The 12,691-nt window shown below is 39.3% G+C and overlaps 1 protein-coding gene across 1 annotated transcript in view; it reads left to right on the forward strand.

Moving 5' to 3' along the window:
• The window catches only part of MPDZ (multiple PDZ domain crumbs cell polarity complex component), a 225,587-nt gene that overhangs the window by 142,821 nt on the left and 70,075 nt on the right, over positions 1-12,691 (forward strand). Inside the window, exon 23 of the mRNA XM_042781301.1 lies at positions 2,804-2,896. Coding sequence (XP_042637235.1) covers positions 2,804-2,896 — 93 coding nt within the window. The remainder of the gene's footprint in view (positions 1-2,803; positions 2,897-12,691) is intronic.

Here is a 12,691-nt window from a genome sequence, read left to right on the forward strand (position 1 = left end):
ACTAGCAGAGAAGCACAGCACAGTACCCTGCTTACATAGATAACATAAAAACAAAACAAAGAAAACGATAATCATGGGCAAGTCACTCCAACATACAATCACCAATTAAATGTAAACACAAAAACATCACAATGCCTTGGAACAACAGAGCATCACAGTGCATACAAAGAAGAAAGATAAAGCAGGAGAAACAAGGGACTGGGATACAGACCCAAAACACATCCCTGAGGAAGACGCAGCAATGGAACTCCCTGATAAGGAATTCAGAAGAAATATATTTAGGTCTCTTCAACAAACTGAGAGACAGATCAAGGAAAACACTGACAAAATTGAGGAAAACACAATGAAAATCCTAGAACAATGTCGAAAGTGAATACAAGAACAAAATGACAAAATAAATGAAAAATTAGAAATGATACAAACTCTACACACAGAAGATTAATACTAAATTTCAGAAATAGATAAGACATTGAACAGCCAAAGGAGTAGAATTGAATCAATGGAAGACAGAATTAGTGAGATTGAAGGCAAATACCTCAATACTTCTTTGGAAAATGATCAATCAGAATAAAGATCAAAACAAAATGAAGAAAGCCTAAGATTCATGTGGGATACCATCCAAAGAAGTAACCTACATGTAATCAGAATTCCAGAACAGGAAGAGACAAATAAAACCACAGAAAACAATGTTGAAGATTTTTTTGGAAGAGAATTTTCCTGGTGTGATGAAAGATAAGAATATATCCATTCAAGAAGTAGACCCCAAAAGAAAATCACCAAGACATATCATCATCAAACTCACCAAACCAAAGACAAGGAATCTTGAAAGCAGCATGGGAAAAACTAAAAGTTACCTACGAGGGACAACCAATAAGACTAAGCTTGGATTTTTCAACAGAAACCATGCAGGCAAGTAGACAATGGGATCGTATATATAAAACCCTGAAAGAGAAAAATTTCCAACTAAAAATCATGTAACCAGCAAAATTGTCCCTCAAATATGATGGTAAAATTAGGAGATTTCCAGATAAGCAGAAATTAAGGGAATTCGTTAATCCAGACCAACCTTACAAGAGATGCTAAAGGGACTCCTTTGGACAGAGAAGCAACAACAGAAAACAACAACTGACCATGAACACACGTGGTGACATAACCCAGAAACCAACTCAATTATGGAAGTATCCAAAGTAAATAAGCCTACAAGATTGTAAACAGGGAACCAGAGACTTCAATTGACAAATGAGGACAACTAACAAACCAAAAAGAGGGAAAAAAATGTGTTGTTACAGAACTTCTAGATGGTAGGGAAGTCAAGACAACTACAAGATAAGACAGACTGTTCTAAACTTGGGAAGAAAACTATAAATCACAGGGTAACCTCAAAAAAAAATTATAAATTCACATCAAAATAGAAAAGAGGACCAGCACAGATATTTAGCAAATACTAAAACAATAGCAACGAAGGAACTGAAAACATGATTCAAAACCAAAATGCACTCAGCACAGAAAATTATATGGAACAAATAAATCAACACCACAAAAAAGCACATAACAAAAATGACAGCAACAAATTCGTACTTGTTGATAATTACATATCTGGTAATGGACTTATATCTAAGATTTATAGAAAATTCTTAATGCATCAACAGCAAAGGAATTAACAATCCAATTGAAAATGGGCAGAAGGCATGAGTAGACCTTCACCAAGGAGGATATTCAGGTGGCCAGCAAATACATAAAAGATGCTCATGATCACTGGTCATCAAAGAGATGCAAATCAAAACAACAATGAGATACCCTCTTACCTCAGCACTGATAGCAAGGTTCATTGAGACAGAAAATAACAAATGCTGGTAGGGATGTGGAGAGATTGGAACTTTCATACACTGCTGGTGGGACTGTGAAGTGATAGAGCCACTGTGGAAAGCAGTATGGCAATTCCTTAGAAAGCTGGAGTTGGAGATACCATTTGACCCAGCAATCCCATTACTAGGTATATATCCTAGAGAGGTGAGAACCAGGACAGGAGCTAATATATGCACACTCATGTTCATCACAGCACTATTTACGACAGCAAAAAACAACCTATATGCCCATCAGTGGAAGAGATGATGAACAAACTATGGTACATGCATCCAATGGAATGCTTTGCAGCACTAAAGAATAATGTAGAGTCTGCAAAACACCACATAACATGGATGAACTTGGAGGATATTATGCTGAGTGAAATAAGTTAATCACAGAAGGACAAAGACAGTATAGTTCGTTGTTGTGGAGGGTCAAGGAAAGGTTTGTATATGAATGGAAACTTTCTTTGTTGGTTGCCAGCAGTGGGAGGGGAGGGGAAAGAACACTGAAAAAAAAAAATGAAAAAATGCCTTGACCCATGTCACTTTAGTTTTATGTGTTTCACTGTATGTGAATTATATTTCAATAAAATGCATTTTTCAAAAAATGTTTGTTGAATCGTTTTTCTTTACAACTCTGCTATTCCAGCCCCTCCCCCCCAACACACACCATCTTCTTTCTTAATTTCCCTATGTTTCATCAGGAGAAAAACAGACTAATCAAGAATCTTTAATGTTCAGCTATATATCCAGATTAAGTTATGGTAAGTTGATTCTAATATAAGGTATTTGCTTGGTGTCAGTAGGTTATCTTTTTTCCACTGTAAAAGTAAAGGCTCATTCACTAAATGCTATAAATAAGCAGTGCTGCAGTTTACATTAAACAAAGAGTATATAACCACTCATGCATGGTTTTATTAAGATTTTGGAGTACTCACTGTGTAACTCTTTAACAGAGACATCCCAGAACTACCAGAGCGAGAAGAAGGAGAGGGAGAGGAAAGTGAACTTCAAAACGTAGCATACAGCAATTGGAATCAGCCCCGGAGGTATGGATGATTTCTGCCTTCTGCCCACTCAGTGGATATATAGTCATGGAGGGAAGAGGCTGTAGTTTCAAGGACTGCATCACTGCTTGATACTTGTGTCAATGGGAAGGTTGTTTTAATACTCCTAAGCCTCCACTTCATTGTACAGTGGGATAAAGCCAGCATGTATGCAAGGATCGGGGACATAGTAAAGACTGAATAGAATTAACCAGTGAAAGTTATACATGGATAGTTGGAAAGGGTAATATTATCTCTAGAGTTTGATCTTAGATATACCACCAAGCACTAATTTAAATTTTATATAGCATTTTTGAAAAGTAAGTATTCAAACATACATTAGAAGTTAAGCAGCCTTATTATCCTAGGCTTGGTCTATACTAGCCATACTCCATCTAGCACCCATTTCATATATATTAGAAAAGATAACCTTCCTAAATAGATTCAGATATCTCACTATACATCACAATGTATTCATGCTAAGTAAAATAAAAATCAACTTACTATTGAGTAAGTAATTATTGAATAATTGAGTCCCAATTATGGACTCAGATTTGAAGCCAAAGATTTTGTGAATACAAGGGAAGTATAAGTTATGAATCCTGCCTTCAAGGAAGTTATAAGGATAGTTGAGATATATGTTGTTGTTGTTATGTGCCATCGAGTCAGCCCCGACTCATAGCGACCCCATCTTGGGTTTCCAAGGCAGTATCACTATGGAAGTAGATTACCCCATCTTCCTTCTGAGGAGTGGCTGGTGGGTATATAGTCACATAGAATAACTAAAAAGCAGTACAAACATTTTAAATTGAGTGTATAATGGAAATAATCACTGGATACCCTTTCCAAAGAGATTTAAAGGTGACGGCCATCACAGTGATATCTTCAGTAGATCCTGAATGTTTGTTCTACAGTAAATAAATAAAATGCTCAAGAGAAGAATTTCTAGCATTCAGAAACATAATGCATTTGAAGATTTTCCCTGCTTACAAATGAACTTAAGCTGAAGCCATCACTTGTAAACTTTATCTCAAATCAGAAAACCAAACTCACTGCCATTGAGTCAATTTCGACTCATAGCGACCCCTATCGGGTTTCTGAGGCAGTAAATTTTATAGAAGTAGATTGGCCCATCTTCCTTCCATGGAGCAGTTGGTGGGTTGGAACCACCAACCTTCTAGTTAACAGTTGTTTTGGTTCTCTAGTGCTACTCTGACAGAAAATACCACAAGTGTATGACTTGAACAGACAGGGATTCACTCTCTTATAGTTTTGGAGATTAGAAGTCTGAGTTCAGGGTGCCAGTTCTAGGGTCTGGGTGAAGGCTCCTTGACCTTGGGCTTCAGCTCTTCTTCTTGTTCCTGGCCCACGGATCTGTAGGTGTCTCTTCACTTAGGCAGTTGCTGGCTGCTGAGGCTGACAAACCCAAGGTATACAAGTAAAATGGCACAATCCAAAAATTATCAAGCAACATGGCAGGCCATTAACCCAAGTCCAGAAACAGTCCCAAGATCAGCAGACAACATGGCAGGCCCCTCACTGAAGACTGGCCAAATGCAGGATCCAAATGTGCCAAGAAGCTCAGAGACCGTTCTCAAAGCTTTCTATTATATACTGGAAGAAGACCACGTTCCTAAGGCAGATACTCAGCTGCTCTAGTAGACTCCTCCATGGAGTTGATTACCTTTCTCATGGTGGAGAATAACTACATCCAGCTGCCCAGTCACTCAAAACCAGGCCCAGCCGAGCTAATATATATACAATATATATCATAAATATATATACAGAATCTTAGCAATCCAGCAGTCAAATGCCTTAGGCACCAGAGCTCCTTAAACTTTATCTAGGTGAGTCATATTCATGATATAGAACACATCATTTTATGTTACTTTCAAAGAAACAGCATTTTTAGCCATCTGAAATGAGGTTTTTTATTTGACTTATTCAAAAGAAGTTTAGCCTACTTAAACAATTCAAGGTCTTTTTATAGCACTGCCCACATGGAGGGCAGATCTGAGTCCTAGGTGTGTGGCATGTTGGAATTCCAGCTTTGCCACTTTTAAAGGTAAGTTTCTTAATCTCTCCTAGGTCTTAGTTACTTCATCAATAAAGTGTATTTAATAATAGAGCCTTTCAAATTTTTCAGAGAATTCAATATGTTGGTGCATAGCATAGTACTTGGTATAGAGACAGCATTCAGGCAAGGTGGGCATTTTCAATAATAATGTTGATCAGTATTAACTAAGCAAAAGAGAAAGCATTGGTTAGAGGAGTCATTATGACATTAATTAGGAGAAAGAATTCAGCATAACTTCTTATTTGCAAGATTAAGAAGTGTCTCTAAAGATAGTAACTATCTGCAGTGTAGTAAATTACCCAGTATGGCTTTTCTAGCCATAAGTCTTTGTAAACTCCATGGTGGAATTTGCCGTGAGCAACTGAGGAGCTCCTGATTGTTAAAGTTATCAACCTGGGGTATTTCTGTTGAGAGTGGCACAAAGCAATGTTCTGGGAAGTTTGTTCTCTTTCAGGTGCTTAGAATTCTGATGTTAGGATTGGTTAGTTTGGCCACTCTGCCAAGCTCAAAAAGAGGCCTCCTAGAGGCAGAAGGAGTCTCTCTGACTGCTGCTGAGAGAAATGCGCTCCTGAGAGACATGTCCTTGCTGAGAGATGCGAGAGACATGCACTGCTGAGAAAGAGACGCGAGAAGCATGCATTGCCAAGAGAAACACTGAGAGACATACATTGCTGACAGACTAAGAGAGATTGTTGTCTGAGAGACAGCAGGCTGAGAGAGACTGAGCGTGTTCCTAAACTTGAATTGTAGCCTGTTGCTTCCCTAATAAACCCCATAATCTGTGAATTCTTTGTAGCCACTGCAGCGAATTATTGAACCGAGCAGAGAGGTGGTAGGTGCTGCGGGAAGAACAGTTGGTGTTAGGGTTGATGAAAGGGCTGGAGGGAGGCAGCATGTCTGCCTCACAGCAATAGGCCTTGGGCTATTGATGGTGATTCTGTCTTCCTCCTGTGGGGTTAGAGAAGGTTAGAAGATGCAGCCTCCCTGTCCCTTTGGCACTACCTTACCTAGAGAATTCCAATTGAGGTTTCCATTATTGCTTCTAAGAAGGTATGCCTGCACTGATTAATGTATACAGAAGCACTCATAGCAAATGATGAGGACCTTACCAAAACAACTAAAATTTCTAATAAACAGTGAGTTTGTGAACATGCTTCTTAGCATTGGAAATGTGATGGGACGCTCATCATGAAGTCAATAAAATTCTATCAATTACTGCCTTCGTGTGGAAATAGATATATTTTAGCAAAGTGTAAATTTTAAGAATGTAAATAGGCTATATTTTATTTTACATGTGATTTTCATTTACATAATTGGTGTCATACTATATGTATCAGTTTCTAGTTTGCTTATTTCACTCCTTTGCTTTGGAGATCCATCATGTTGATATCCAAAGATTTCATTCATTCTAATGCGTTGAATTTTAATGTATGAATATACTCTAGTTTATTTATTCTCAGATTGATATTTCAATATAAGAATATACTCTATTTATTCTTAGATTGATATTTGGATAGCTAACTGCTACTCAGTTATAATAATGATGTGAAGTAAATATACCTATTATGTGTGTGAATTTATTTGGGATATTTATCTAAAAGGATTGCTGTTGTTGCTGTGTGCCGTCAAGTCAGACCCAACTCATAGTGACCCCTCCTTGGGTTTCCGAGGCATTATCACTGTGGAAGTAGATCGCCCAACCTTCCTTCCGAGGAGTGGCTGGTGGGTTTGAACTGCCAGCCTTCTGGTTAGCAGTCAAGTGCCTTAGGCACTATGCTACCAGAGCTCCTTCTAAAAGGATATATATACCTAAAATTTATTTAGGATATATGTTTAAAAAGAAGAATTGCTGTCCCATAGGTTTAGATGCATGTTTTTAGTTTATTAGAAGTTGTCAAATTGCTTTCTGAGATGATTGTACCAATTTTTCTTCCATTTACAATATATCAGACTTTCCTTTTACCCACATCCGTGTTAACATATTATTTGATCTTTTTTCAGTTAATTTTTGTCAAGTTGATAGGTGGAAAATGGTCTTAATAAGCAATATTTAGGTCTATTAGGGTTGGGGGTGTGGGACCCATATTGCTGATTTGTCATACAAATTGAATTGTATATCCTGCTCCTATTATTTGGTAACTATAGTAATAGTAGGAGCTCTGGTAGCATAGTGCCTAAGGCACTTGACTGCTAACCAGAAGGCTGGCGGTTCAAACCCGCCAGCCGTCTGGTTAGCAGGCAAGTGTCTTAGCCACTATGCTACCAGAGCTCCGTAGTGATAGTGCCTCGAAAACCCAAGGAGGGGTCGCTATGAGTCGGGTCCAACGCGATGGCACATAGCAACAACATACTAATAGTAATAAAAGCATTTTAAATTGCTTTTAAAGTATGTACAAAAGCTTTATTTTGCCATTAAAAACTCAACCAAACTCACTGCTGTCGAGTCGGATCTGACTCATAACAACTCCACCTTGGGTTTCCAAAGCAGTATCACTAAGGAAGTAGGTTGCCCAACCTTCCTTCCGAGGAGTGGGTGGTGAGTTTGAACTGCCAGCCTTCTGGTTAGCAGTCAAATGCCTTAGGCACTACGCTACCCAGGGACTCCTTTCTTTTGCCATTAACAGATATTAATTAATTTAATTGCCACAGCAACTCTGATGTAGGGCTGTTACTGTCTGCATTTGACAGCTGAGGAACATAAGACAAGCAGAAACTAAATAAGTTGCTCAGGTCACATGATGATTAAGTAGCAAAAAGGCAGGAGCTCTGGTGTCAGAGCTGTTTGACCTTCGCCTTTCTGAATTTCATTCTTTTTGATCTGTGTTTGAGGTCACAAGAGAGGTTGCCATTTTGCCATATAATTAACTTTCAAGTGATCATGTTCTATAAGGCTTTTCTTTTATAGGTCTCCTTTTTCCTTCCCAGGAATGTTTATTGTGTTTTGTTGAGTGAACAAGTGAGCTTCCTCTACCCTGTGATCATTTGGCAGTCATACCCTTGGTTATCTTCTCCAAAGCTGTGAGGAATTACAAGCCCTAGGGAATGTATATGAAAACACTTTGCTGACTACACAAAACTCTATGTGAACATACAGTGCTATTATCCAGAGGCTACCTCACCTCTCTGTGTCTCCTCCTTTCTTTGTAGAATGGGGCTAATTTGAGTAGTCACTTCATACAAATGATGTGAGAGTTTAATGAATGTGTATATAATTCACTTAGATGATAATGGTGAGCATATGATAAAACTTCGTAGATGTTTGCTGCTGCTGCTGTTTTTATTATTCAAGAGCTCATAAGAACCACTTTCCAATTTACATCAACTACAAAGAGTCTGAAGAGACACTTTCTTTCTTCCTTTTATAATTTTTTTTTATATTCTTAAAGAGAAGAGTTGTCAGAAGGAAGGTTGGGCAAGCCTACTTCCGTAGTGATAACTGCCTTGGAAACCCAAGGAGGGGTCACTATGAGTCGGGGCCGACTCGATGGCAAAACAACAACAACAACAACAACAAAGAGAAAAGTTGAGGAGTTCCACCTATGTATTGTGGTTTCTTAAATATTTACACCCATTTGCTATTGTTGTTAGGTGCCACCGAGTCAGCTACAACTTCTTGTTGCTCTTGTTAGGTGCCATCAAGTTGTCTCCGACTCATAGCGACCTCATGTACAGCAGAATGAAACACTGCCCGGTCCTGTGCCAGCCCACGATCCTTGCTGCACCTTAGCCCATTGTTGCAGCCACTGTGTCAATCCATCTCATTGAGGGCCTTCCCTTTTTTATTGTCCCTCCACTTTGCCAAGCATAATATCCTTCTCCAGGGAATGGTCCCTTCTGACAACATGACCAAAGTAGGTGAGACGAAGTCTGGCCATTCTCGCTTCCAAGGAGCATTCTGGCTGCACTTCTTCCAGGACATATTTGTTAGTTCTTTTAGCAGTCCATGGAACTTTCAGCATTCTTTAACAGCACCACAACTCAAAAGCATCAATTCTTCTTCAGTCTTCCCTTTTCATTGTCCAGCTCTCACATGCATGTGAGGCAATTGAAAATACCATGGATTGTGTCAAGCCACCTTAGTTGGTCTTCAAGGAAACATCTTTGCTCTTCAGCACTTGAAAGAGGTCCTTTGCAGCAGATTTTCCCAATGCTGTGAGACATCTGATATCTTGACTGCTGCTTGCATTGGTGTTGATTGTAGAACCAAGTTATATGAAGTCTTTGACAACTTCAGTCTTTTCTCCATCCATCATGATGCTATTTCTCGGACCAGTTGTGAAGATTTTTATTTTCTTTATACTGAGATGTAATCCATACTGCAGACTGTAGTCTTTAATCTTCATCAGTAAGTGCTTCAAGTCATCCTCACTTTCAGCAAGCAAAGTTGCGTCGTCTGCCTAACGTAGGTTCCTCCAATTTTGATGCCCCATTCTTCGTCATATAGTCCAGCTTCTCAGATTATTTGCTTAGCATACAGATTGAATAAGTATGGTAAAAGGATACAACCCTGATGCACTCCCTTCTTTATTTTAAACCATGCAGTGTCCCCTTGTTCTGTTTGAACGACAGCTCATTTCTTCCATGAGCACTCCTCATGAGCACAATTAAGTGTTCTGGAATTCCCATTCTTCTCAGTGTTGTCCGTAATTTGTTATGATCCACACAATCGAATGCTTTTGCATAGTCAATTAAACACAACATCTTTCTGTTATTCTTTGCTTTGAGCTAAGATTCATCTGACATCAGCAGTGATATAGATCCCTCGTTCCACATCATCTTCTGAATCCAGCTTGCATTTCTGGAAATTCTCTGTCAATATACTGCTGTAACCATTTTTGAATTATCTTCAGTAAGATTTTACTTGCATGTGGTCTTAATGATATTGTTTGATAATTACCACATTCTGTGGGATCACCTTTCTTTGGAATGGGTACAAATAAGGATTTTTCCCAGTCAGTTGGCCAAGTAGTCTTCCAAATCTCCTGGCATAGCCGAGTGAGTGCCTCTAGTGTGGCATCCATTTGATGAAACATGTCAGTGCATATCCTGTCAATTCCTGGAGCCTTGTTTTTCGCCACTTCCTTCAGTGCAGCTTTGACATCTTCCTTCAATACCATTGGTTCTACATTGGTTCTTGGTCATATGCCCCCTCCTGAAATGGATGAACATCAACTAGTTCTTTTTGGTTTAGTGGCTCTGTTTATTCCTTCCACCTTGTTTGGTGTTTTCTGCATCATACACTATATTGCCCATAGCATCTTTCAGTATTGCAACTTGAGGCTTAAATTTCCTCTTCACTTCTATCAGCTGAAGAAATGCTGAGCATTTTCTTCCCTTTGGCTTTCCAATTCCATGTCTTTGCACATTTCATTATAATAATTGACTTTGCCTTCTTGAGCTGCTCTTTGAAATCTTCTGTTTAACCTTTTATCTTGTCATTTCTTCCATTTGCTTTAGTTAATCTCTGCTCAAGGGCAAGTTTCAGAGTCTCTTCAGACATCCATTTTGGTCTCTTCTTCTTTTCCTGTCTTTTTAATGACCTTTTGCTTTCTTCGTGGATGATGTTCTTGATGTCATCCTGAAATTCTGGTTTTTGTTCCTTGGTGTTCAATGCATCAAATCTGTTCTTCAAATGGTCTCTAAATTCAGGAGGGATATAATCAAGGTCATATTTTGGCTCTTGTGGACTTGTTTTAATTGTCTTTAACTTCAGCTTGAACTTGCAAATGAGTAGTTGATGATCTGTTCCACAATCAGCTCCTGGCCTTGTTTTGGCTGAAGATACTGAGCTTTTCCATTGCCTCTTGCCATGGATGTAGTCAGTCTGATTTCCATGTACTCCATCTGGCAAAGTCCACATGTATAGCCACTCTTTGTGTTGTTGAAAAATGGAATTTGCAATGAATAAATCATTGGTCTTGCAAAATTCTATCATACAATCTCCAGCATTATTTCTCTATCTCCCAAGCCAAATTTTCCAACTACTGGTATTTGTTTCCAACTTTTGCATTCCAATCACCACTGATAATCAACACATCTAGATTGCATGTTTGGTCATTTTCAGACTGCAGAAGCTGGTAAAAATCTTCAATTTCCTCATCTTTGGCTTTGGTAGTTGGTGCGTAAATTTGAATAATAGTAGTATTAACTGGCTTTCCTTGTAGGCATATGGATATTATTCTATCACTGACAGCATTGTACTTCAGGATAGATCTTGAAAATTCTTTGTGACAATGAATGCCACACCATTCCTCCTCAGTTTGTCATTTCCAGCATAGTAGATCATATGGTTATCTGATTCAAAATGGCCAAAACCGGTCTCTTTATGCATTCCATTTTATTTTTGACAACTTCCAATTTTGCTAGATTCATACTTTGTACATTCCATGTTCTGATTATCAATGGATGTTTGCAGCTGTTTCTTCTCATATTGAGTTGTGCCACTTCAGCAAATGGAGGCCCTAACGTTCTACTTTATCCCTATCATTAAGGGGGGCTCTACTCTGATAAGGCAGCTCTTTCCCAGTCATATTTTGAGTGCCTTCTGACCTGAGGGGCTCATCTTCAGGCATTGTATCTGACAGTGTTTTAAGGCTATTCATAAAATTTTTAATAATATATCAGACAGTGTTTCACTACTATTCATAAGGTTTTCACTGGCCAATTCTTTGAGAAATGGATGGCCTCTTCTTTCTTCCGAATCTGTCTCAGTCTGGAAGCTCCACTGAAACCAGTCCGCCATGGGCATCCATGCTGGCAGTTTCCAGACTCACAGCAACATGTAAGCCACCACAGTATGACAAACCTACAGATAAGTTCATCTCTTTTAGCTGTTCCAACCACTCAGCTCACTTCCTGGGCTTTCCACTACCTGTTCCTGATGGCCCTGCAGCCTGGGGGCTATCCCCGCCCTCTTTACTTGTTCCCACAGCAGGCCCTGTCTGCTGCTGCTCCCTGCTGCCTGGAGGCTGTCCCCCACCCCCCTTACCTGTTGCCGCTGCCTGCCCTACAACTCATAGGGACCCTGTGTTCACCAGAACAAAACACTGCCCAGTTGTGCACCAGTCTCACAATCATTGCTGTACTTGAGACCATCATTGCACCCACTGTGTCAATCCATCTCATAGAGGGCCTTCCCCTTTTTTGTTGACCCTCCACTTTACCAAGCATGATGTCCTTCTCCAGGGAATGGTCTCTTCTGACAACAGGACCAAAGTAGGTGAGATAAAGTTGGGCATTCTCTCTTCCAGGGAGCATTCCAGCTGCACTTCTTCCAGGACAGATTTGTTAGTTTCTCTGGCTGTCCATGGTACTTCGAGTATTCTTCACCAACACAACAATTCAAAAACATCAGCTTTTCTTCCATATTCCTTAATGATTTTCCAGTTCTCACGTGCATATGAGGCATTTGAAAATACCATGACTTGGGTTAGACACAACTTAGTCTTCAAGGAGACATCTTTGCTCTTCAGGACTTTAAAGTGATCTTTTGCAGCAGATTTGCACAGTGCAATATATTGTCTGATTTCTTTCTTTTTTTTTTTTTTTTTTAACTGTTATTTGGGTGAAGTTTACAGAGGAAATTCACTTTCTATACAGCAGTTCACACACATGTTGTCTCATGACATTGACTGCAATTTACCCCAATGTAACAGCTTCCCTCCCACTTCTTCCCGACAGTTACCACTTCCCTCTGTCCATCCCTCCATACTCTCTTGCCC

The sequence above is a fragment of the Orycteropus afer genome, unplaced genomic scaffold (assembly GCF_000298275.1).
Source record: "Orycteropus afer afer isolate SDZICR_OR568_19922 unplaced genomic scaffold, OryAfe1.0 scaffold00102, whole genome shotgun sequence".
Taxonomy (NCBI): Eukaryota; Metazoa; Chordata; class Mammalia; order Tubulidentata; family Orycteropodidae; genus Orycteropus; species Orycteropus afer.